Source organism: Solanum lycopersicum, chromosome 7, assembly GCF_036512215.1.
Source record: "Solanum lycopersicum chromosome 7, SLM_r2.1".
Taxonomy (NCBI): Eukaryota; Viridiplantae; Streptophyta; class Magnoliopsida; order Solanales; family Solanaceae; genus Solanum; species Solanum lycopersicum.
The window spans coordinates 14,966,101-14,992,447 of NC_090806.1; the positions used below are offsets into that span (position 1 = coordinate 14,966,101).

The 26,347-nt window shown below is 33.1% G+C and overlaps 1 protein-coding gene across 1 annotated transcript; it reads left to right on the forward strand.

Moving 5' to 3' along the window:
* Window positions 1-6,997: 6,997 nt before the first annotated feature.
* LOC112941899 (uncharacterized) lies at window positions 6,998-7,588 on the forward strand. Its single transcript, XM_069286750.1, has one exon. It carries the CDS (start codon window positions 6,998-7,000, stop codon window positions 7,586-7,588), a length of 591 nt encoding a protein of 196 aa, XP_069142851.1.
* Window positions 7,589-26,347: the final 18,759 nt, after the last annotated feature.

Genomic DNA, 26,347 nt, shown 5'->3' on the forward strand with positions numbered 1-26,347 from the left:
CTTTAACATTTTTTAGGTCATTGCTTAAGATATCTAAAGTAGACCTATAATTTCTTTCCAACTCGAGTCGGGCTGCTTGATTCTTACTTCAATTTCCTCTTCTCGATCTATGATTTCTCGCGCAGATCCTTCGGGCATTATTTTGAGAGGGGTTTGATCAAAGAACCAATGGAGGTATAAGAGGTCAACTTCTCCTTCAACACGATCATCAACCATAGCTTTCGAACTTAAAGTTCCACTACCACCCCAAATCTTTTGAGCTTTTGATTCTCGATATCGATCTTCAAATGATACTTCCCACATAAAATTCCGCGTATCCTCGGCTTCAGGTAAAATTTGTTTTTGTCCAAGTTGGCGTAGAACTCGGAGGGGTATGTATGGTTGGAACCCACGAAGGCCTGTCAGAACGAAGAATGGACGATAGGAAGACATAACAATTACCTCACTAGCAGGAAACCTATGATAGTTCCATGTAATTTTAGATGTCGTCGGTTTAAGAAGATAATGTCTCCATGCTTTGACACCTTTTGGCAATTTGTCTCCTAATTCATTCATCCTTTCTGGGTGGCTCAAAATATAATTCGTCCAATCAGATTTGAAATTCGTCGCAAAACGATGGCGATATAGGTGCTCTAAAAACCACATTTGCAGTAAAATGCTACAATCTTCAAAAAATCTCCCCCCCCCTCTCTACATTTAGTCAAAGCACGATAAATATCAGCCAACATCATCGGCAATATAGTGAATTTTTTTTTCTTTATCATAACAGTGACTATCCCTGACAAACGAATATCGATTTTTTTATCCTTCCTTGTAAAAACCATAGCTCCCAAGAATGCTACAATGAATGCTTCTTGTCTATGTTTTTCCCAAGTAGGGAGGTGTTGTCCATTTTTAAGTTGCTTCCCATAGCTTGAAAATCCTTCCTTCTTTCCATATCTTGAGTACAAGAACTCCAAAGAAACCAACCCATTATCAAAACACTCACATTCCTTATGAGTATAGATGATGTGCATCTGTTCTAAAAATTTACCTCTGCTGACACTCCTAGGGGCTATCAGTGTTTTAGTTCGAAGATCTTGGCCTAAGCCTGTGAAACCACTCAATTCTTCTAATGTAGGCGTCAACTCAAAATCACTAAATCAAAACACATTATTTGTGGAATCCCAAAATGGAATCAAAGCCTCGATCAAACCTCTGTCAGGACTAACTCTCATGATATCTGTAAGGAAACCAAGATGTTTGAATATCTCAGTCCGCCTAAATTCATGCATATCGTTCCACCAATTCATTAGTAATTGTGGGGTTTTATCTGTAATCATAAATTTTGGGGGATCATTGACCATTTTGACTGTTCATCCCTTGGTCTTTCCTCACACCTCATAGATCTCATGATTACCTGGATGAGAAAAAAGAAAATCGGAATTTTTAAAATCAACTTTAACTGTGAAAATTTTTTATAATTCGAAATTATTTATTGGAGTAGTTAAAAATAAAAATGATTCGGAATGTCTGAAGTGATTACTGATTCAGGTTGTTTTGAAAAGAAGGAACAATTTTGATAAAAAGAAAGAAAAATAAAAGGAGGTGTATATGTACAATTTAAAAGACAACATATATTATTAATATTATTATATTTATTATCTATGTATTATTTTAATAAAAGTGAAAAATAAAATTGAGGATTAGGTGTGAATGTATATATATGTGTATTAATTTATTTATTTTGAATCATTGGTTGAAAATGGGTAGAAAATAGATATTTATTTCTTTAGTCGATTATCCTAAAGCCGGTCAACATTTTGTTACAGTCTTCACATGATGCAACAAGTAGCACAAAAATGCACATGATGATCTCACCAATAGATATATGTCCTAGTCAAATTGGGCCCCTATGCTAAATTTCGCTAAGTTACACGCACACAATGCAAATAAATCGGAACCTAGTAAGCATATCATGTCTGAAAGTTTCAATTCTACTAAGGTAAGATATCTAGACTGGCTGTAAAACGAGCGGACAACTCGAGTCAGGGAGTAGCAACGTACCGGTAGCAGCGCTTTCCGGCTTTGTGCATGGGTGATCCCTATCCTAAAATGGTGTGACTACATATCCTTCACCATGGATCGAAGATCCACTGGCTATCTTGACATAAATGGGGTGCATAGTTGCAATTCCCATCCTATTTTTATTGAAAACTCAGAATGGTTCGGAAGAGAAGCAATTCAAATATTATTAAAACATTAAATAAATAAACAATTAGCATATTAAGTTAAAATAAATACATTATCCAAAAAGCGTAAATACATAGGTCATAGTCATACATAAATTAATATTTAAAGCTCGAATTCTAGTTAATCCCCAGCAGAGTCGCCATCTGTCACACCCCTTTTTTTTCCTCAAATCTCAATATTTTTTATTTTTATTTGTTTTGAATTTTTTTGAAAGAAAAAAAAGAGTTTTTCCAATTAAAGTGACATTGTGAAAAGGGATAATTACTATTCAGAGTCGCCACTTGGAAATGAGTTTTGATGTTACAAGTCACCTTATTTAAATCCCTAATCAAAAAGAAATTTGACTCTATCTTTTATTGGTCTGCAAACTAGAAATTCGGGTAAGGAATTTTGTTGACCGAGGGGAAGGTGTTAGGCACCCCTCGAATCCCGTGGTTCTAGCACGGTTGCTTTATTAACTTTGATATGACTTGACTTAATTTTAGATATTATATTATTTAAACTTAATAATAAATTTTTATTTACCCAAATTATTGTTTAACTTATTTGAAACTGACTAATTTATTTGAAATGATCTCTTTTTTTTATGCATACGTCCATTAATTTTAAACTTGAAAAATCCGTTTATTTTAATTTATTTTTATTAACATTTGTGTGTATTTGTGTGTGTGTTTATATTTTGAAAGTAGAATTTATATAGGAAAGAGATTTTAGTGTTTGAGTAATTTTAGGATTATTTTTGTTTAGTTACATTTTTAAACAAGAGGTAAGATTTTAAGAGATTTACTATTAATTTACAAAGAAAATTTTTAATTTTTTTTTAATGCTGCACGTTCTTTTAATTATCTTTAATTTTTTTATTTTTTTTTATAATAAAGTAATAATTTTTTACTTTTGGTTGACATTCTCTTGAACTCACTTTTTATCTTCTTTCTTTTTTTTACTTTATTTTTATAAAAAACTACATTTTTGTTAACTTTTTTGTTATTATTTTATTTCTATTTTCCTTTTCTTTTTTATTAACTTTCTGTTCTATTAATTTTTTTTATTTTTTTTATAAAATTTGTCTTCTTCTCCTTTTTTATTTTTTTTTATAAATTTTGTTACTCTTTTTTTTTACGTTCTTTTTTTTTCATTATTTTTTTTATTTTCTTGTTCTATATATTTCATTTTATTTTTTGCTTCTCTTCTTTTTCTTTTTTTTTTCTTTTTTCACGTTCTTTTTTTTTTCTATTATTTTCTGTTTCTTTTTTATATACATAAAAAATTTCTGTTATTTCTTTTATCTTATTTTTTAATGTTGTCTTCTTTTTTTTATTATTATTATTCTTGTGGTTTTTCTTTTTTGTTACTTCCTTTTTTTATTTTACGTATTTTTTTTAGTTTCTACTTTTTATTTTATTAGTTTTATATTATTTTTTTTATTTTCATTCTCCTTTCCTCTTCTTCTTTTTTTTTTTTTATTTTTCTGTTTCTGTTTTTTATTTTTTTTCAAATTCTATTATTTTTTTTTATGCTACCTTCTTTTTTCTTTTTTCTTTTTATTCCTATGGTTTTTCATTCATTTTTTTTACTCTTTCTCATTATTTTTAATTTTAGTTATGACTCTGAATAATATTTATGTATTTTCTTAATGATAAACTTTGATAATTCGAATTAGATAACTATCTTGTACTTATTCTAAAGATAATTTTTAATCCAAATAATGTGTAAAAAAAATGCATTACACATAAGTTGTTTTTTTTTAATTACTAATCAATTAAAAAATTTTAGTTTACATCCTAATCTAACAAGTTTATAAATTTTATTTTTTATTTTTAGTGAAAAACTAGGCTCTAGAAGAACATTAACTTATTAAATTACAAAATCAATTAAATTGCATCTAATAAAAGTTTAGACAATAATAATAATACAAAAATGTATGATACATATTTTATTTTCATATTATCTTTTAGCAAGAAACATTTTTTTTTCTTTTTCGTTTTTCAGATCGAGAAAAAAAAATAAAAATTTTTTAACATGCATCACATATTGATATTGCATAATGATAACATACGATTCAAAGAACTTCATATTATAAGATTCAAATTTTCATACAACATTACATTTAAATAACGCGAGAGTTTAGAATTACCTCGCTGCGTAGATGGATATAACGAAAAATAACTTCTATGATCTACTGATTTGAGCCACGAATTTGGAACCACGACAAAAAAAACTCTAACTCTGACCTAATTCTCAAAAGAATGACTCACTTTTCTTCTCTTTGTGTTTGCTCTATATATTTCTCTCTGTATTTCTCTCTTTTCCTCTCTGTATTTCTCTGTATCTGTGTGTTCTCTATATTTCAACTGAACATGTCTTTTTATAATAATTTTGGTTGAGAGTTTGGTGCTAATTAAAAGGAACGTAATAGAGTTGGATTAGGATTTAATTTGAAATATTGTTGAGGGGATTGGGGTTGATATAAGGATGGATATAAAATAAATAATAAAAATAATAGAAAATTAAATTAAAAAAGTGAAATGAACGTCCAAAGAGAGAGAGAGAGAAGAAAAAGAAAAAATAAAAAATTAATGGGATGAGATTTTTTAGTAAAATAAGTTAGGAAGTTGGGAATAATAAGGATAAGGGGAAGGTAATTTGAATATTTAGGACTCCCCTTTTTTCTTCTTCTACCATTATTTTTAAACTAATTAAAAGTTGAAGATTTAAAACTGTAACGACCTGTTTAGTCGGTTCGAGCAGTAAAACTATTTTTGATAAAAACTGACAGGGTCGACGGATCACGCGACGGACCGTCACGGTCACGACGGACCGTGATGGACTCCGCCGTCCCATACTTGTGTAATTTCTTATGTTGCTCTCCTCATTACCCTCGACGGCAGGTAGGACGAACTGTCACAGGCACGACGGTCCGTCGAGAGTCTCCGTTCCAAAACACTTCAACTCTGAAAATCAAGGTACTGGGAGAGACTCTCTGAACTCCGCGATAGAACTGCAGTACGGACCGTCGTAGATACGACGGACCGTCACAAATTTCTTTACTGAATTTAACTCTCTGAACTTTGTGACGGACCTGCAGGACGGCCCGTCATAGATACGATGGACCGTCACAAGCTGCGTAACCCCGACTGGGTCGGATTTCTGCTAAAAGTTTTAAAGGGGTGTTTTGGATTATTCATGATTATAATTATGGAATAAGCAGGGTAAGTTTAATAATTTATTTACTTGAGGGTTAAAGGAGGTAACTTTGAAATAATAGTGGGTTACTTTTATCATCTTTTATAATTGATTATATGATAATTAGGGTAAAAGAAAAAGAATCTGCAGAAGGAAAATAAAAAGAACAGGAAGAGGGGAGAGAGAGAGAACGAAGAGGAAAGCAAAGGCATTGAAGAAGTTGCTTACTTGACTTTGATTCTTTGGTGGAGGTAGATTATGGTTTATTTCTATGTGATAGATAAACTCTAAATAGCGATCGATATGTATTGAGTGGTATTGTAAAGTCTCCTATATGCTTGATTGTGTGTTTGTATGTTGTGATTATGTAATTGTGGTGGTCAGAATGATGAAACTCTTGAATCTTCAATCTTAAATCCTCTCTATTAAGATGGCGTCTTGAAATAAAGAAGGCTTGATGAACTAAAATAATGAGATGAATGGATCGGGTGTCACGTTCTAACACGGTAGTATTAGGGGATCGGAGTGTCACGTTCCGACACGGTAGTATTAGGGGATCGGAGTGTCACGTTCCGACACGGTAGTATTAGGGGATCGGAGTGTCACGTTCCGACACGGTAGTATTAGGGGATCGGGTGTCACGTTCCGACACGATAATGATAAAGAGAATGAATCTTGAATTATGTTAATGTACTCAAATTCAAAGAACCTATTTCCCAAATGAGTATGGTGTGGAGGCTTGAGTCCTCATAGGTGTGCTTGGTGTTGTTGTCAATAGTTCTTATACTTGTTGATTATCACCTGCTGAGTATTATGGTTGATTTTATAGTATTATTCAGTACATATTGCTTTCTATTCTAAGTTGGCCGATGATACCTACTCAGTACGTGTTCCTTGTACTGACCCCTACTTGTAATTTTCTTCTTTGTTATTTGTGGAGTGCATCAAGCACGCCATCGACTTCGACTCGTCCTCAACTCTAGCCAGTCTTCAGCACATCAGATTTCAGGGTGAGCTATTATTCCTAGCTCGTGCTGGATTCTCTCCTTCACGTCGTGATATCTTGAAGTTCGGACATGGACCATCTTTTTACTATTTTTAGCTTCTTAAATACTCTTAGATTTAGAAATTCGAGGATAGATGTTCTTGGTGTGATGACTTCCAGATTTTTGAATAATAAGTATTTAACTTTAGAAGTTGATTTAATTAATTTCGTTAATGAGTTTTGGAGCTTCTGCATTATTTTTATTATTTATAGTTGATATACTCGTAAATGTTGGGGTTACGATTTGTTGGTTCGCTCACCTAGGAGGATAAGGGTGGGTGCCACTCGCGGCTCGTTTGCCACTCGCGGCTCATTTTGGGTCGTGACAAACTTGGTATCAAAGCGTTAGGTTCGTTGGTCTCATCACACAAGAACGAGTCTAGTAGAGTCTTGAGGTGGGGACGCCCTTACTTTTCTTTGAGAGGCTATAGGACTTTAGGAAAATTCCATTCTGTCATTCTTTCGTTCTATTACTTGGATCCAATTGGTATCTAGTTGATACAAATTGGTACCTGACATCCTCACTCTATTTCGCAGATGGTTAGAACTAGAGCAACAATTGTGCCAACGCCAACACCGGTAAGACAGGGCGCGTCTGAGCCAAACAATGGGGCTGTAGCTCGAGGAGGAGCAGTGGCGAGAGGCCGTGGTAGAGGTCGCAGGAGGACGTCCTCTAGAGGTAGAGGACAAACACCTGGTCTTGCTAGTAATAGGGCGGTGACTCCTCCACCGACTGAAGAGGTAGTAAGGGTGAGGAAGGGGCAAAATGAACAAGTGCAAGATGAGGAATTACCACCCCAACCTACCCCAGAGATGATCAACCAGGTACTTACTTATCTTAGCGAATTATCTGATCGGGGCCAGACACCTCCAGTGTTTCCTGTACCAGCACCTCAGGTTCCGGGAGTACAACATGCAGCTGTTGTGGCTCCCCGCATGGATGCCTCATTGGAAGTAGGCACGTTTCCTCGATTGACTACAGGGTCTATAATGACGAGTGATCAGCATGAACTTTTCACTAAATTCTTAAAGTTGAAACCTTCAGTCTTCAAGGGTGCTGAATCTGAGGATGCCTATGATTTTCTGGTTGATTTTCATGAACTGCTACATAAGATGGACATAGTGTAACGATTCGGTGTTGAGTTTGTGACCTACCAGTTTCAGGGGAATGCCAAAATATGGTGGCGGTCGTATGTTGAGTGTCAGCCAGCACAGGCACCACCTATGACCTGGGCATCATTCTCTAACTTATTTATGGAGAAGTATATACCCCAGACTTTGAGGGACAAGAGGAGAGATGAGTTTCTGAGCCTAGAGCAAGGAAGGATGTCTGTTGCCGCTTATGAGGACAAATTTCGTGCGTTATCCAGGTATGCCACCCAGCTTTGCTTCATTCCACAAGAGAGGATTCACCGCTTTGTGAAAGGATTGAGGTCAGATTTGCAGATCCCAGCCTTACAGGTAGCTGCTGCAGCAAAATCCTTTCAGGAAGTGGTTGACTTTGTGATAGAGGTGGAGGGGGTGAAGCCAGACAACTTCACCATGGCTTCGACCTCTAAGAAGTTCCGTATGGGAGGTGAGTTTAGAGGTGCTTACTCTAGAGGGCAGAGTTCAGGAGGTTACCCAGCCCGACCTATTCAGTCTTCACTATAGCCTGTAGCTGGGGGTCCATCGCAGACCAGTCAACATTTCTCTAAGTTTGGAGGTTATCCCCAGACTTCGTCATTCTCATAGAGACCTATGCTAGACTCCAGAGATTGTTATGGATGTGGAGAGACTGGACATATTAGGAGGTATTGTCCAAAACAGAGTTACAGACCCCCAATAATTAGAGGTAGAGGTGGTCATGGGAGAGGCCGTCATTCTGGAGGACGTGGAGGTCAAGGTAATGGTGGTCACCAAATCAGCCGGGGTGGCGGGCAAGTTGGAACTACTGCAGCACAACATGGTAGGCGCAACGGGCAGATAGGTGATAGGGCCCATTGTTATGCTTTTCCCAGGAGGTCTGAAGCAGAGACATCTAATGTTGTTATCACAGGTAATCTTTTGGTTTGTGATTGCATGGCTTCTGTATTATTTGATCCCTGATCCACATTTTCATATGTATCTTCCTCATTTGCTACTGGTCTTGATTTACATTGTGATTTGCTTGACATGCCTATTCGTGTCTCTACTCCTGTGGGTGAGTCTGTGATAGTTGATAAGGTGTATAGGTCTTGTCTTGTGGATTTTATGGGGAGAAATATTCATGTAGATTTGATTATTCTAGAGATGGTTGATTTCGATATAATTCTGGGTATGACTTGGCTTTCTCCAAATTTTGCAATCTTAAGTTGTAACGCTAAAACTGTGACATTGGCCAAGCCTGGGACAGATCCGCTAGTGTGGGAGGGTGACTATATTTCCACCCCAGTTCGTAGTATCTCTTTTCTTCGTGCTAAGAGGATGGTTAGTAAGGGTTGTTTAGCTTTCTTGGCCCATCTCAGGGATGATACTTCCAAAGTACCTTCGATTGAGTCTGTTTCGATAGTCCGTGAGTTTCTGGATGTGTTTCCTGCAGACCTTCCTGGTATGCCACCAGATAGGGATATTGATTTTTGTATTGATCTAGAGCTGGGTACTCGCCCCATTTCCATACCCCCTTATAGAATGGCCCCAGCCAAATTAAGGGAGTTAAAGACCCAACTTCAGGAGTTGTTAGGTAAAGGCTTTATTAGACCAAGTGCATCCCCTTGGGGTGCTCCTGTTATATTTGTGAAGAAGAAGGATGGAAGTTTTCGGATGTGCATAGACTACAGGAACCTAAATAAGGTAACTATTAAGAACAGGTATCCTCTTCCTCGCATTGATGATTTGTTCGATCAGTTACAAGGTGCTTGTATCTTTTCAAAAATCGATTTGAGATATGGTTATCATCAATTGAAAATACGGACAGCAGATGTGCCAAAGACTGCTTTTCGAACCAGGTATGGGCATTATAAATTCTTAATAATGTTTTTTGGGCTTACGAATGCCCCTGCTGCGTTCATGAGCCTGATGAACGGGATTTTTAAGCCATATCTGGATCTCTTTGTTATAGTATTTATTGATGATATACTGATATACTCAAAGAGTAGGAAAGAACATGAGGAGCATTTGAAAATTGTATTGGATTTGTTGAGAGAGAAAAGGCTTTATGCCAAATTCTCCAAGTGTGAATTTTGGCTAGATTCAGTGTCCTTCTTGGGGCACGTGGTTTCCAAGGATGGAGTGATGGTGGATCCATCTAAGATTGAAGTAGTGAAGAATCGGGTAAGACCTACTAATGTTACAGAGGTAAGGAGCTTTGTTGGTTTAGCTAGCTACTACCGTCGATTTGTCAAGGGATTTTCTTCTGTCGCTTCCCAATTGACAAATTTGACTAAGCTGAATGTTCCATTTGTATGGTCGGACGAATGTGAAGAAAGCTTTCAGAGCCTCAAGACCTTGTTGACTACTGCACCAATTCTTACCTTGCCAGTGGAAGGTAAGAATTTCATTGTTTACTGTGATGCATCTTATTCTGGGTTGGGCGCAGTGCTAATGCAAGAGAGAAATGTAATTGCTTATGCTTCGAGGCAATTGAAAGTACATGAACGTAACTATCCGACCCATGATTTGGAGTTGACTGCAGTCGTGTTTGCATTAAAGAAATGGAGACATTATCTATATGGGGGTCAAGTGTGAAGTCTATACAGATCATCGTAGTTTACAGTATGTCTTTACTCAGAAAGATTTGAATTTAAGGCAGAGGAGGTGGATGGAATTACTGAAGGACTATGATATTACTATCTTGTATCACCCAGGAAAAGCTAATGTTGTGGCAGATGCTTTAAGTAGAAAGGCAGGGAGCATGGGAAGTTTAGCTCATTTACAGGTTTCTAGATGCCCATTGGTTAGAGAGGTTCAGACTCTGTCTAATGACTTTATGAGGCTGAAAGTACTAGAGAAGGGAGGATTGTTGGCCTGTGTGGAGGTAAGATCTTCTTTTCTTGACAGGATTAAGGAAAAACAGTTTACTGATGAGAAGCTAAGCCATATTCGAGATATGGTATTACAAGGAGAGGCTAAAGAAGCAATAATTGATGAGGAAGGCATTTTGAGAATTAAGGGAAGGGTATGTGTGCCCCGTGTTGATAATTTGATTTACACTATTTTTACAGAGGCTCATAGTTCAAGGTATTCTATACATCCTGGTGCAACCAAGATGTATCGTGACCTAAAGCAACATTTTGTTGCCCAATGCCCGAATTGTCAGCAGGTAAAGTATGAACATCAGAGGCCCGGAGGAACACTACAGAAAATGCCCATTCCTGAATGGAAATGGGAAAGAATTGCAATGGATTTTGTGGTTGGCCTTCCAAAGATATTGGGTAAATTTGATTCTATTTGGGTAATTGTTGACAGATTAACTAAGTCTGCTCACTTCATTCTTGTCAAGGTGACTTACAATGCAAAGAAGTTAGCCAAACTCTATATCTCAGAAATTGTTCGGTTGCATGGAGTTCCACTTTCCATCATATCAGACAGAGGTACGCAATTTACTTCTAAGTTTTGTTGAACATTGCATGTTGAATTAGGTACTAGGTTGGATCTTAGTACTGCATTTCACCCTCAGACCGATGGTCAGTCTGAGCGAACGATTCAGGTGTTGGATGATATGCTTCGTGCATATGTGATAGAATTTGGTGGCCATTGGGATAACTTCTTACCCTTAGGAGAGTTTTCATACAATATAGCTATCACTCAAGTATTAATATGGCCCCATTTGAGGCACTGTATGGGAGGAGACGTAGGTCTCCCATTGGGTGGTTTGATGCATTTGAGGTGAGACCATGGGGTACTGATCTTTTGAGGGAATCGTTAGATAAAGTAAAATTCATTCAGGAAATCTTCTAGCAGCTCAGAACAGGCAGAAAGAATATGCAGATCGAAAGGTTAGGGACTTAGATTTTATGGAGGGTGAACAAGTCTTGCTGAAGGTTTCACCCATGAAAGGGGTGATGCGGTTTGGGAAGCGAGGTAAGCTTAGTCCGAGGTATATTGGTCCATTTGAAGTTCTGAAGCGTGTGGGGGAGGTGGCTTATTAATTGGCATTGCCTCCAGGACTCTCAGGAGTGCACCCGGTATTTCATGTGTCTATGCTGAAAAAATACCATGGGGATGGAAACTACATTATTCGTTGGGATTCAGTTCTCCTTGATGAGAATTTGTCTTATGAGGAGGAGCCTGTTGCTATTTTAGGTAGCGAGGTCCGCAAGTTGAGATCAAAGGAGATTGCATCTATCAAGGTTTGGTGGAAGAATCGGCCAATTGAAGAGTCCATTTGGGAGAATGAGGCTGATATGCAAGAAAGATATCCACATCTTTTTACAGATTCAGGTACTCTTTCTCGCCCTTGCTTTTCTTCTTGTGGTCGTTCGGGGACGAACGATGGGTAAATTGATATCTATTGTAACGACCTATTTAGTCGGTTCGAGCAGTAGAACTATTTTTTATAAAAACTGACTGGGTCGACGGATCACGCGACGGACCGTCACGGTCGCGACGGACCGTGATGGACTCCGTCGTTCCATACTTGTGTAATTTCTTCTGTTGCTCTCCTCATTAACCTCGATGGCAGGTAGGACGAACCGTCACAGTCATGACGGTCCGTCGAGAGTCTCCGTTCCAAAACACTTCAACTCTGAAAATCTGGGTACTGGGAGCGACTCTCTGAACTCCGCGACGGAACTGCAGCAAAGACCGTCGTAGATACGACGGACCGTCACAAATTTCTTTACTGAATTTAACTCTCTGAACTTTGTGACGGACCTACAGGACGGCCCGTCATAGATTCGACGGACCGTCACAAGCTGCGTAACCCCGACTGGGTCGGATTTCTGCTAAAAGTTTTAAAGGGGTGTTTTGGATTATTCATGATTATAATTATGGAATTAGCGGGGTAAGTTTAATAATTTATTTACTTGAGGGTTAAAGGAGGTAACTTTGAAATAAATAGTGGGTTACTTTTATCATCTTTTATAATTGATTATATGATAATTAGGGTAAAAGAAAAAGAATCTGCAGAAGAAAAATAAAAAGAACAGGAAGAGGGGAGAGAGAGAGAACGAAGAGGAAAGCAAAGGCATTGAAGAAGTTGCTTACTTGACTTCGATTCTTCGGTGGAGGTAGGTTATGGTTTATTTCTATGTGATAGATAAACTCTAAATAGCGATCGATATGTATTGAGTGGTATTGTAAAGTCTCCTATATGCTTGATTGTGTGTTTGTATGTTGTGATTGTGTAATTGTGATGGTCAGAATGATGAAACTGTTGAATCTTCAATCTTAAATTCTCTCTATTAAGATGGCGCCTTGACATAAAGAAGGCTTGATGAACTAAAATAATGAGATGAATGGATTGGGTGTCACGTTCCGACACGGTAGTATTAGGGGTTCGGAGTGTCACGTTCCGACACGGTAGTATTAGGGGATCAGAGTGTCACGTTCCGACACGGTAGTATTAGGGGATCGGGTGTCACGTTCCGACACGATAATGATAAAGAGAATGAATCTTGAATTATGTTAATGTACTCAAATTCAAAGAACCTATTTCCCAAATGAGTATGGTGTGGAGGCTTGAGTCCTCATAGGTGTGCTTGGTGTTGTTGTCAATAGTTCTTATACTTGTTGATTATCACCTGCTGAGTATTATGGTTGATTTTATAGTATTATTCAGTACATATTGCTTTCTATTCTGAGTTGGCCGATGATACCTACTCAGTACGTGTTCCATGTACTGACCCCTACTTGTAATTTTCTTCTTTGTTATTTGTGGAGTGCAGCAAGCGTGCCATCGACTTCGACTCGTCCTCAACTCTAGCCAGTCTTCAGCACATCAGATTTCAGGGTGAGCTATTATTCCTAGCTCGTGCTGGATTCTCTCCTTCACGTCGTGATGTCTTGAAGTTCGGACATGGACCATCTTTTTACTATTTTTAGCTTCTTAAATACTCTTAGATTTAGAAATTCGAGGATAAATGTTCTTGGTGTGATGACTTCCAGATTTTGGGAATAATAAGTATTTAACTTTAGAAGTTGATTTAATTAATTTCATTAATGAGTTTTGGAGCTTCCGCATTGTTTATGTTATTTATAGTTGATATACTGATAAATGTTGGGGTTTAGATTTGTTGGTTCGCTCACCTAGGAGGATAAAGGTGGGTGCCACTCGCGGCTCGTTTCGGGTCGTGACAAAAACAAATACCATAAATTCATAATTTTTAGTATTAAAGTAATTTACACAATTTATTTATTTTAAATATAACCCTTTTTTAAAAATTGGTGTTTGACTTTTTCTATTTTGGTAAAAAATTAGGTGTTCACATGAACGTGACACTTCGATCCAATTATATCGTGTTGAAATATGACACCCCGATCCAATTATACCATTAATTTATCATTTATTATCACCACTTCAATTTATTGATGATATTTCATCAAGCCTTCTTTATTTAAGATATCACTTAGATAAAGAGGGTTTAAGAATATAATTTCACGGTTTCAGAATTTCAGACCATTCACAAAACACACAACCAAGTACATAGAAAACTTCACAATATCATTCAATGCATATCAATCACTATTAAGAGTTTACTATCAAATAACATAAGTCATAACCTTCCTCCATCGAAGAATTGAAATCAAGCAAGCTACTTCTCCGATGCATTTTCTCTTTTCCATGATTCATAACGTTTTCAATCTATCAAGTATATAATGTTCGTAAACAAACACGCTCAATTCTATAATCAAGTTCCTAATCCTGATGCCAATAAACAGGTCAAGATCACTCGTACTCGTTAAATTTTTAGTCAAGGGTTAAATCTCAATTCTATTACATACCTAATGTCTTAATATTTAATTATCTATCTCACTATATCAAAACTTAATCATATTATGATAACAAAACGAACACTTGCAAATACAAATTCACGTTAATCGAACAACCTATAATCAACAGCCCTTAATATATTTAGTTATCATTAAGTCATTACTGTCCGACAAAATATTATACCTTAAGTCCATAAAGGACCACATTACACTTCTGTTATCAAAATTTCATAAGTTAATCCAAGTAACCGTTTTCCTTCCACTCAGAGTACTATGTTAGTCGTTTCCTTTCCATGTGCTAACGCAACCCAACCAATTCATAATTTAGTAAAAATAATAATAATAATCCACACACAATTTCTTTCCAACTCAAGATATAATAATATGTTATTGTATAGCCTAGAACTAAAACAACAACTGACTTAGTTTCATATATATAGTTATATATAAAAAGAGTAGTATCAAACACTTAATTTCTTAAAGCAATAATAACAAATAAAATATGAAACCCCAACTTTATCTTCAAGTTACATACGGTAACTTGAATAAAAAAAAAACCATCCATCCTCATTATTCTTTCAATATCAATCTTAATTATTTTACAATCATTACGAAAGACCATTATTCAACAATTTAATACACCCAATTCAATAAATTGATGATGCACAGAAATCATTTTTTAAATTTCAAATCTCCTTTCAACTAAATAATAATAATAATACTACAATCATGCAACCATCAACATTTGCAAGGAATAGATTTCAATAAAAATTTGTTTACCTGCGATAATTTTGTTGTTCTCTTCTTTAAGGGTTTGTGCCGTACATAATTTATTTTGAAATAGAAATTTAATAATTTCCCTTTAATTTAATTTAACTTTTATTATCCTAATTGTATACCTAAATTATTATAAAAATAGTAAAAGTGATTCACTATTTATTTTAATGTTATTTTGAATTATCACCAACTAAATGAATTATTAAAACTATCCTATTAATTCTATAATTGTGATTACGAATAGTCAAAAATATCCATTTAGAATCTATCAAAAATTATTTTATGAAATAAAAAGCTCTAGTACTCAAAATAACAAAATGAGTCGTTACATAACAGATATTATATATTATATTATTTTTCTATCAGCCCCAGATTTTAAGAAGTAAGTGTGTTCACACATCAATCTTTACATGAAAAGTGTTAATTTAATTTAATTTATACTTTTTTTTCATTTAAATTTTTTTCTTTATCGCTCTCTCAATTTTTGACTTATTTTAATTTCATCTTAAATTTTACTTCATCTTCCATCTTCATTTTCAAGTGATCTAGGCCTCCATTTTCTTTCTTTTTCTTTGTCACTCACCCTCAACCCACCCCCACGTAAAGTTGAACTCCACTCCCTTTTTTTTCTTTTTTTTTTTCATCTTCTTCTGTCAAATTCCTTATAAAATTCATACTAATTTTTAGAATTTATTGAATTATTGATATCAAAATTAATTATTTTTCTAAAAAAATTAAATTTTTTGAAGGTATCATCAACTAACTTTTATCATATCATCAAAATTAGAAATGAAATTTTAAAAGAATCAATAAGTTCCTCGAAAATTGAAAGAACTTAATTGAAACCGAATAAAAATACTATATGATACTTCCTAATCATCTTGAAATCTAATGGGCTTATCAAATTATTTGAAATGTAAGAAAATGTTTAGATAAAATTTTAAAATTAAAGAGAGTAAAACTAATAGTAGTAAAAAAAGAAAGGTGAAATTGTGGTAAAAATGGTGATGTTGAAAGTGAAAAACTTCAGTGGAGATGACAATAAATTTTTTAAGAAGAAAGAAGAAAGAAATGGAATAAATCAAAAGGAAAACAATATGAAATAATAAGAAAAAAAAGAAAATATATTTTATACTAAAATACTTGAAAAAATAAAACTATATTAGTTATTTTAGGTTGCTCGTTCTCTTTGAGAGAGTGCACACCACTATCTATGTCAAGTGAACGAAAAATGATATAATAATGTATGTTCAAAATTGTTTAGTGGGATAATAGGATGATTGCAAAGTTAAGGTGTCTTTTTAAAAATTCGGCACAACATGAATGATAACTTTATGTCTTTTCTTAATCTAGAAACAAACTCTCGGATTACCAAATTATTATTGTGATTTTTAAAATATTATGTTATGTATTGTATTGTTGTCTTGTATTTAAATTATTATGTTATCTATTATATTTTTAAGCTAAAATTTGTATCTTATAATTTAAGTATTGTGCGTTCTTCATAGTGAAAATTAATAATAATATCAAATTGTATCACAAAGTGATGAAAATTTTAAAAATATATTATTAGTTCGAGATGAAAGTACAATATATTAAAGGGAAAGGGTTCAGAAATGCTCATAACCTATTGGAAATTTTTCAAAAATGCTCTCCTTTCATTTATTGGTTTAAAAATGTCCTTAACATTTTTTTAAGGTTAAAAAATACTCATTAATTAATAGAAATATGACATGAGATTTAGCTAAACAAATGACAATTTTATATTGGTCCACATCATTATTTACTCAATTAAAAAGTATAACTTACATAAATCTCATTGTGTAAGGACCTAAATTACTTTCTATCACTACTTTTTTTCAATTTACAAAAATCCCTCAAAATTATTGTTATTCTGATGCATAGCAAAGAAGTTGGATACATTAAATATGATACATTAAAACAAAATCAGTTACACTTTTAAAGGAAAGAGAATATAAAATTGATGTGAGTTCCCCAAATCACACTAATTTAGTTAATTTCAATCTCTCTCAAATCTTAAAACATTCAGTCAAATCAGAATTCAAATTTTCTTCTCTCAGTTCTCTTCCAAATCCATCAGATTCAATTCAAAATTAAAATTTTCTTCTCTCAATTCTATTCCAAATCCGTCTAGTTTCAAACAATGCAAATTTTCTTCTTTCATTTCTCACTCAAATCGTAATAGATTGAAAAAAGTTGAAAACAATAGCTTGTTTTATCGGTATGTGTATCTACAAATTTGGATAATTAATACATTGCTCAATGGATGAAGAATTAACTATTTTTTGTCCATTGTTAATTGTGCTCTCGTGTTATAGTATCCGGACTCCTCTTGAATGTTTATGCGAAGATATTAAATTTCTCATATATTAGTGGCACCATATTTGGAAGGAAAAAATGAAATAAATATTTTAAAATTCAGGCAAGGTGTGAATTTTGAAGTGGGAGGGGCAACATCACTTGATTCTGCCTACTTGTTGGACAACTGGGTTGGTTAAAAATATATGATATCTTCTTTTTACAAATTTCCTTCCGGTAATAGCCATGGGTAGTCCATGTTGATGCTATGAAATTATTCATGTGTATCCACAACACATTGAAACAATGTATAAAAAGGTTGAAGAGATACATAATTTTGATGAATACATGTTTGTGTGGTTATTGATTTGTATCAGACACATTTAATATAAATTTAAATTGATGTATCATGTCTAAAAAATTAGTGCATAATATATTACTATTTATGTATCCTATTTTGTTTGAGAAATATTGTATTTTATAAAAAGAAACATAATATATATAATTATTCTAAATAACATTTTTTTGTGTGGGATACATAAAACAACAGTGATCAGTTGATACATATAATTATATATATAATAAAGTTTGTAAAACTGTTGAATTTGATATATATTATGTATCATGCACCTATCAATTAATTTGATACACAGTGTTTTAGATACAGAATATTAAGTTTATGTATGAACTGTATTTATTGAGATTGATACAGTATTATTTGGTAATTGTTTTGTGTCGGATACATTTAGTATGAATTTGAATTTACATATCATGCCTAAAAAATTAGTGCATGATATATTATTATCTATCTATCTTATTTTTGTTCGAAAAATACAATATTTTATTTTTTAAAAAAAAATATTTTACATGTAATTGTTCCAAATAACATTTTTTTGTGTGATGTATAACATAAAGTTTATGTATCAAGTACCTTTATATTAAACATGATAAACACTAATCATAGATTCAACAACTAGAGTTATGTAGCATTACCTTAAATATGAACATGATACATTGCATAAAACAAAGTTATTGTAGCAGTGATGCATCGAATCAATGATAACACTAAAAAGGACTAATTTAAAAATCAAAATAAGCGAGATATATTGAAAATAAGGTAAAAAAAACTAACAAAATGAATGAATGAAATGAAGTGTATCAAGACCGCCATTAGAAATTTCTGAAACCATTTCAAATGCACTCCAAGATGTATTATGTGCATTAACAAGATTTTTCCACCTCTCTTCCATTAATAGACCGGGATTAAAAGATTAGTAATTTTTTAAGATAAAAAAATAAAATAAATAAAAAATTAAAGTGGATGAAAGAAACCTACCTCTTGAATAATTTGAAATTTTTTATTGGAAAGAGAAAATATTTGAAATTCAAAAATAGATTAATGAAAGTGACTGTGGAGAGATTTGTGGAGTGAAAAAAAGGGGGAAAAATTATGATTAGAAGATCTCAAATTAATATATCTAAAAGAAAAGGAATGATGAGAGAAAAAAAAAGGATTTTTGATATTTTTTAAAATGATAGGAAAAATATGATAATGATGTGTAATTAGGTAATTTTTTGTCACGACCCAAAAATGAATATGATGGCACTCGTCTTATCCCACCAAGACAAGTCAGCCTAAAATTCAATATCTAACAAAGTGCGGAAGTAAATGACAATCCAACAATAATTTCCATTATGAAACCAAGTCATATTAATTCAATTCCCAAAACCAAGTTGTCACGTGCACAAGCCTCTAATGTAAATATTAGAATTGAAATAAAATAGAAGTCTAAAATGAAGTTGTCTTTCAAGTAAAAACAAAGTCATAAACAGGAGTAGGAAAGTTCGCTGAGATGACAAACAACTACCTCACAAATCTCCTAGAAGCCTTGGAAAAGAAGAGAATGACAAGTACAACAAAAATTCAGGCTTAACAACCTACAAAAAAATTGTAGAAGCAGGGGGTGAGTACCAAACCACGCGGTACTCAACAAGTAAACCTCTAAACACAATCTAAGGGGATGAAATACGGGTACTCCTACCACCCCCAACCGAACCTCCACAACTACAACCTGCATTAAAATCAACCAAACCTAACAGCTCACAGTTTACATAGCACGTAACTCAACAAAAACATTTAGACAAATAACATATCCTCCACAATAACACTTTAACAAATTACATATCCTCCACAACAACACTTTAACAAATTACATATCCTAACCAACAACATTTTAACAAATTAGATATCCTTAATAGCAACAGTTCCAAAAATTTACATATCCTCAATAACACACTTCAACAAATTACATATCCTCAACAACAACACTTCAACAAATTACATATCCTCAACAACAACACTTCAACAAATTATATATCCTCAATAACAAGCTCAGTATTCAACAATCACAAGTTCCGCAAAAAGGCAATCACTAGATCAACAAAACACAATATCAAGTTCACTAATGATAAGTATGTGCAATGTAATGGAATGCAATGTCAAGTATAATGATGCATGTCTAACCTAGTGATACACACCCGCTGTCTCTCAGTCCGGGACCCATGGGGGACATATCTGTCCATGCATCTGTCGCGGCGCACGACACGATCCTTGATAATAGTAACCATCGCGGCGCGCAATACGTCCCTTGAAATATAGTATCCATCGCGGCACGCGATACGTCCCTCGAAATGGTACATCCTCTTTAAGTTATCATTCTTTCTCAATGCACATAACACTTTCACAACCATATCTCAGAATAATGCAAATGACATGTTCACACAAATAATGAGGAGATGACCATTTTCATAACATTGCACAGTTCACAATCACACAAACATGAAATCACATCAACAATGATTCAACAAGCCATCAAACCTTTCTCAACACATCACACATAAACAATTAATCACATTGCCTTTTGTTATCCTTTTTTTATCATTAGAATTAATTAATGTGGACAAGTCAACCCATCACCAATCCCGTTGCTCCAAAACATATACCACAAGGAAATACACGCATTCCATACACTTAACAAGAATTTAGAAATCCACTTTCTCATTTAGTCGAACAATCTTTTCGATACTTAAGTCTTCCCCCCTTTCAATGGGCTCCAAATCAAAACAATCTATCCAAACAATATACCACAATAAGATTTTAACATTAACAACACCCACGTTACTTAAGTGTTTATCCTTGATACAAAAATTCACCCAAATTTATAATCAAATTCGTAAATCTTGATGCCAATTAACATTTTAACAATCATATTTTTCAAGTTTTAAGCCTAAGGTTAAGTCCCAGTTTTTTTGCGATATTATAATTCGAATGGTATTCATATAATATCATATTCTTAATATTCAATTACCTATCTTACTATATCAAAACCTTAATTATAATGTGATAATTATCAATAAAAATCCAAATTTAGTCAAGTAACAAGGCAATACCTAAACCACAGACCCCTAGAATTGAGTCACAAAATCTATATACGCCTGAAATTAATTATATGCTAAAGTCATCATTTATCGTATCCTTTTCCTAATGATTGGCTAATAATTTGGCCATCATTCTCGTTAAACTTTACGCTCCCCTAAACCAACGGATCACAAACATAACTTATAAATTACTCTACCCCTTATATATTCAAATTCCAAATTTATTAGTAAATGTCACTTTTATTGTCATTATTGGTATATATATATTTCAAACCCTCAATTTCTTAAGCATGTTACTAACATAAACAATTGAAAAGGGAAAAAAATGAAAAGGGTCAGATAGTACCTGTGTTTGTCCTCTTTGACCTACGGCATCTCATGCTCTTCTTTTTTTTTTTTTTCAAGTTATAATAATATAATTGCTAAAATCAACTAACTTATTTTAATATATATGGGTCAAGTAACCCATGGTTTTAAATAAATTATTACTTTAGCCTTTTAACTATCGATTAATTAAGTCAAGTTACACTAATATTTAAAATTTTAAAAAATGACCTTTCGGATCATTACATTTTTCTATTAAAAAACCGAATCAAATACCAAAGCCAACATTGATCTTCCAAAGGAACCTTGTGAGTGTTCAAAAACCTCTTTGCAGGAAATAGAAATGTCCTTCAATTGAAGAACTTCAAAATTCAGTTCAGTACTTGTGAGCACATCCTCACTTGTACTCTCCAACGGACGATGAGTGGGATTCGTCATTGTCGAGGTAAGGTTGGACCACAACTCATTGTTGAAACTAAGTCGTCAAATCATGTATGAAGTGCAGAGGGTAGGTAGTTCTGCTTGTTCTACTACCAAATGTATATAAATTTTTTAGTACAATTCTAAAGTTAGTTTGGTTTTGAAATGCACAAGATTTCTGCTATGTAAGGCTTTAAACTGATGTTTAAATGAAAACCATTTCATCCTTATTTGATGGTGTACTTTTTGCCGTACTATTATACATTTTAACTGCTATTTATTGGGTTATAGCTGTGATTTTTGGATTTAAATTCTGCAATTTAATTAGCTGTTTTTTCTTTCTTTTGAGTTTCAAGTATTCATTTTACTTGTTTGTTTGTTGGGTTGAAAGTTGCTATTTTGAGCCTTAAGATTTGCATTTAATTGGTTTTGCCGAGTTAAATGCCTGCAGTTTAGCTGTTATTTTTTTTTATTGAAAGTTATCTACCATTTTTTGAAGAAAAAGACAGAGGAAAATAGAACAGAGAAAAATGTTTCAATCATCAGTGAAATGGGTCTAGGTATTGGGTTGGATTAGATCTTTTAATTGGGTAAAAAAAATTATGTGACCAATATAAAATGGCAACTTGTTAATATAAAGTTGGGTTGAAGATGGTGTTAGAATAGAAAAGTGTAGGGAGAATATTATCATCACACCTGTTGTACACGCTTTCCCATAGAAATAATACAAAATAATAAGACTAAATTACCTTTAAGAAAAACCATCTATCAGTGCATTTGTACAACTGCATAAAGCAGTATTTTTACGCCCTCAAGTCCCACTTCAAATAAAGAGTAATATTTATTTATCTATCTATTTAATTTTTTGTTGAAGTTCTTTCAACGATTTAAAAACTTCCTTTCGTTTTTGTTTCCAAGGGATTAGATTTATAATATCTTATTGGGTAACAACCAACACTACCTTTTCTTTTAGACTAGGATAATATCGTTTGGTGAAAAATTCAAAATATTTTTGTAAGTTATTTTCGAGTGAAATTTTATCATGCGTTTGTTATAAATTTTAAGAATATTTAATTTTTAAAAAATATATAGTTTATATTTATATGTTTAAAAATTTATAAATATTTATAAATTTGTATTGTCATTTTATACGGAATATATTTCATGAAAAGTCATTACAACGAACAAATTAATATGAAGAAAATTATAGAGAAATATTATGGATTTTGCATATGAAAAATTGCTAATTGTAATTGGAAGTGACTTTAGAGAGCAAGTTCGAATAAAAATTATGTATATAAATGTATAAATTTTATACAATAAAGTAGGACTGAGATATAGATCTCAGTTGTTTTCTGGGAAAAAGCTCTAAAATATATCAGAATTTTAATTGGAATTGTTGATCTTTTACCTCCAACAATATTTAATAATGTATTTTTAAAGATACATACATACCACGTGGATAATATAATTATTGCATCATTATAAATAGTAATGCGTCCACGTGATACATACATACCTTTAAAATACATTATCAACTAATTTAAATTCGATAAAAAATCTTTTATAAAATTTAATATCATAACAATAATTTCATTTAAAATTAAAATAGTTTTCATGCTTTTTTTCATATTTTCTTTAAATGAAAGACATATGAATCGAAAAGCATATTTAACCAATTAAGTTCCAAGACTTTAGATCTGAGCATTATAGTTAAAAACCATTAAGAGAATTTTTAAATAGAGTAATAATTTGATGTTTGAACCATTCATCTTCACATCGACCTTAGTCCAAAATTATAAATAATATGTTTTTTATAAAATATAAATTTTGAGATAATTTTTAAATTTTTAAAGACTCTCAAATATTAGAATTGATCTACATATTAATTTTTTTTAATATTTGAAAATTTGAGATATTTGTCAAAGGGAAAGATCCACATGGAGTCTCTCAGGTGTTTGAGCACCCACTTATAATTTTCTTACGAAATATGTATATTCATATAGAAATTAAAAAGTATTTGTATAAAATTAACGTAGAGCATCCAATAAATAAATGATCTAATTGATCCAATGACTCTTGGTGGATTTTTAACACTCTTTTAGTGTTATATAATCAAAATTTGAATTTCATTATTAATATTTATTTTTTATATTTTCACTCCATTACTTTTAAAATACCATCCACCTTAAAATTCTATTTATCTACATCGTTAAAGTACTCATTACCTTAAAATTTTATTTATCTTTCTTCGTCAAATAATTATAAATCATATGGCCAAACCACAAGTTTTTTTTTCTTTCAAATGTGTATGTATAAGCAGGTTCTGGACCACATGCCTTTTTCCAGGCAAAGGCATTTATGGTATTTTATATTTTTTTGTTCTTAAAAAGAATTGTATGATATTGCTTCATAGGTGTACTCTTTTTTGTTGGACATAAAGGACGTTACACGTGTTGCTCTTTTGCTGCTAATGTTACTTATGATGTCTTCTTTGTTTCGTCTTTGTTTTATCTGCTTTTAATACTTGTGGGACCTCCCATCACTTTTTTTTTAATAGAATTCTAATATTCTATTATGTTTTTAAATATTTCACAGCTCCTTGAAGATGTACGCTTTTATTTTAATCAATAAACGAAAAAATTGACTTGATATATCTTTTAACTTCAATATTTGGAGTTTGAGATGCTATATATTAAGAAAGTGATTTATATATCTTAATTATTGTACAAATGATTTTATATATATTTTGTTATAAAATGAGCTTATATATATCCGTTATTTAATGGAAATGAAAAAATTAGTTTAAAATTTATATTTTTTATTTTAATTTTTTCAAAAAATTATTTAGGCGTATATATGATTATTATGATGGAGTTTAAGGTATATTTTAATCATTCGTACGTAATTTATTTTTGATTTCTTTGATTATCATGATTTGATTTTCTTATTTTTATTTTATGTTTTCTTTCATTTCTTAGTGTAAATAAAAACAATTGAACTGTTTTTTGTGGCTATATTATAATTTAAAATTATTATTTTTTGTCTATATCATAATTTATGTTTGTATTTGAAGAAAAAAATTTGGTCATCTATAATAACTTTTGTGAAACACAAATAAATTTGACCATCGAAGTATAAAATTAAATTAGTCATTCAAACAAAAAAAATAAAAATAAAAATGTTTGAGGAGGATTAAATATATCCATATGGGATTATATTTTTAAAAAAAAAACTAAAATAACTATTTTTTTCATTTCCGTTAAAGGAAAACGTATATGTGAGCTATTTGTGTTTAAATAGGAGTATATATAAATTATTTTTATAACAAGTGGTATATCTTGTAACGACCTGTTTAGTCGTTTTGAGCAACAGACTTCAATTCTGGAAAAACTGGCAGAAGCGATGGACCCCACGACGGACCGTCAAGGGCACGACGGACCGTCGCAGGGTCTCGTTTCAAAACACTTAGAAAATCTGAAATTGGGTACTGAAAATCGACTCTCTGAACTTCGTAACGGAGTGGCAGGACGGACTGTCACAGGCCATTCACCCAAAATCAAGTTTCTGAACTATGCGACAGACAGCAGGACGGACCGTCGCAGGCGCGACGGCCCGTCACAGTTTGCATAATCCCAGTTGGAGTCGGATTTCTGGTTAAGTTTTAAAGGGGCGTTTTGGACTATTCCTGCTATAATTATATATTTCGTGGGTTTATATTAATAACTCAAATTCTTGAGGGTTAAAAGAGGTAACCTTAAGTTAATTAGTGGGGTATTATTGCCATCTTTTATTCTTAATTATATACTAGTTTGGGTAAAAGAAAGAGGGTTTGAATAAGAAAACAGAAAGAACAAGAAGGGAGAGAGAGAAACGATCGAGAGAAGAGGAAAGCACCAAGCTTTGAGGATTAACTTGCTTGATTTCAATTCTTCGGTGGAGGTAGGTTATGGTTTTCATGCTATTCGTAGTAAACTCTTGATAGCGAATGATATGTGTTAGTAGTATTGTAAACCTTCTATATGCTTAATTGTATGCTTGCATGAATGATGTGATTATGTAATTGTGAATAAATAAGCATGATGAAGCTATTGAATCCCAAATCTTGAAAAGAAACCCTAATCTACTTTGTTAATGATGATGCCTTGGTATAAAAGAAGGCTTGATGAACGAAAGTGGTGAGATTAGGGGATAGGGTGCCACGTTCCGGTACCAGGATAGAATATGGATCGGGTGTCACGTTCCGACACCAGGATAGAATATGGATCGGGTGCCACGTTCCGGTACCAGGATAGAATATGGATCGGGTGTCACTTTCCGACACCAGGATAGAATATGGATCGGGTGCCACGTTCCGGTACCAGGATAGTATATGAGGATCGGAGTGTCACGTTCCGACACCAGGATAGAATGTGGATCGGGTGCCACGTTCCGGTACCAGGATAGAATGAGGATCGGAGTGTCACGTTCCGACACCAGGATAGTATATTGAGGAGCGGAGTGTCACGTACCGACACGAGGGAAATAAAGATAATGAATCTTGAAATATGTTAATATATCCAATCTAATGAACTAAATTTCCAAATGAGTATGATGAGGAGGGTGAGTCCTCATTGATGTGCTTGGTGTTGTAACCAAGGGTTATGGTAACTGTAAATGCTGCATGCTAAGGATATTAGTTGATTTAATGATATTGCTTAATACATACTGTTTTCTATT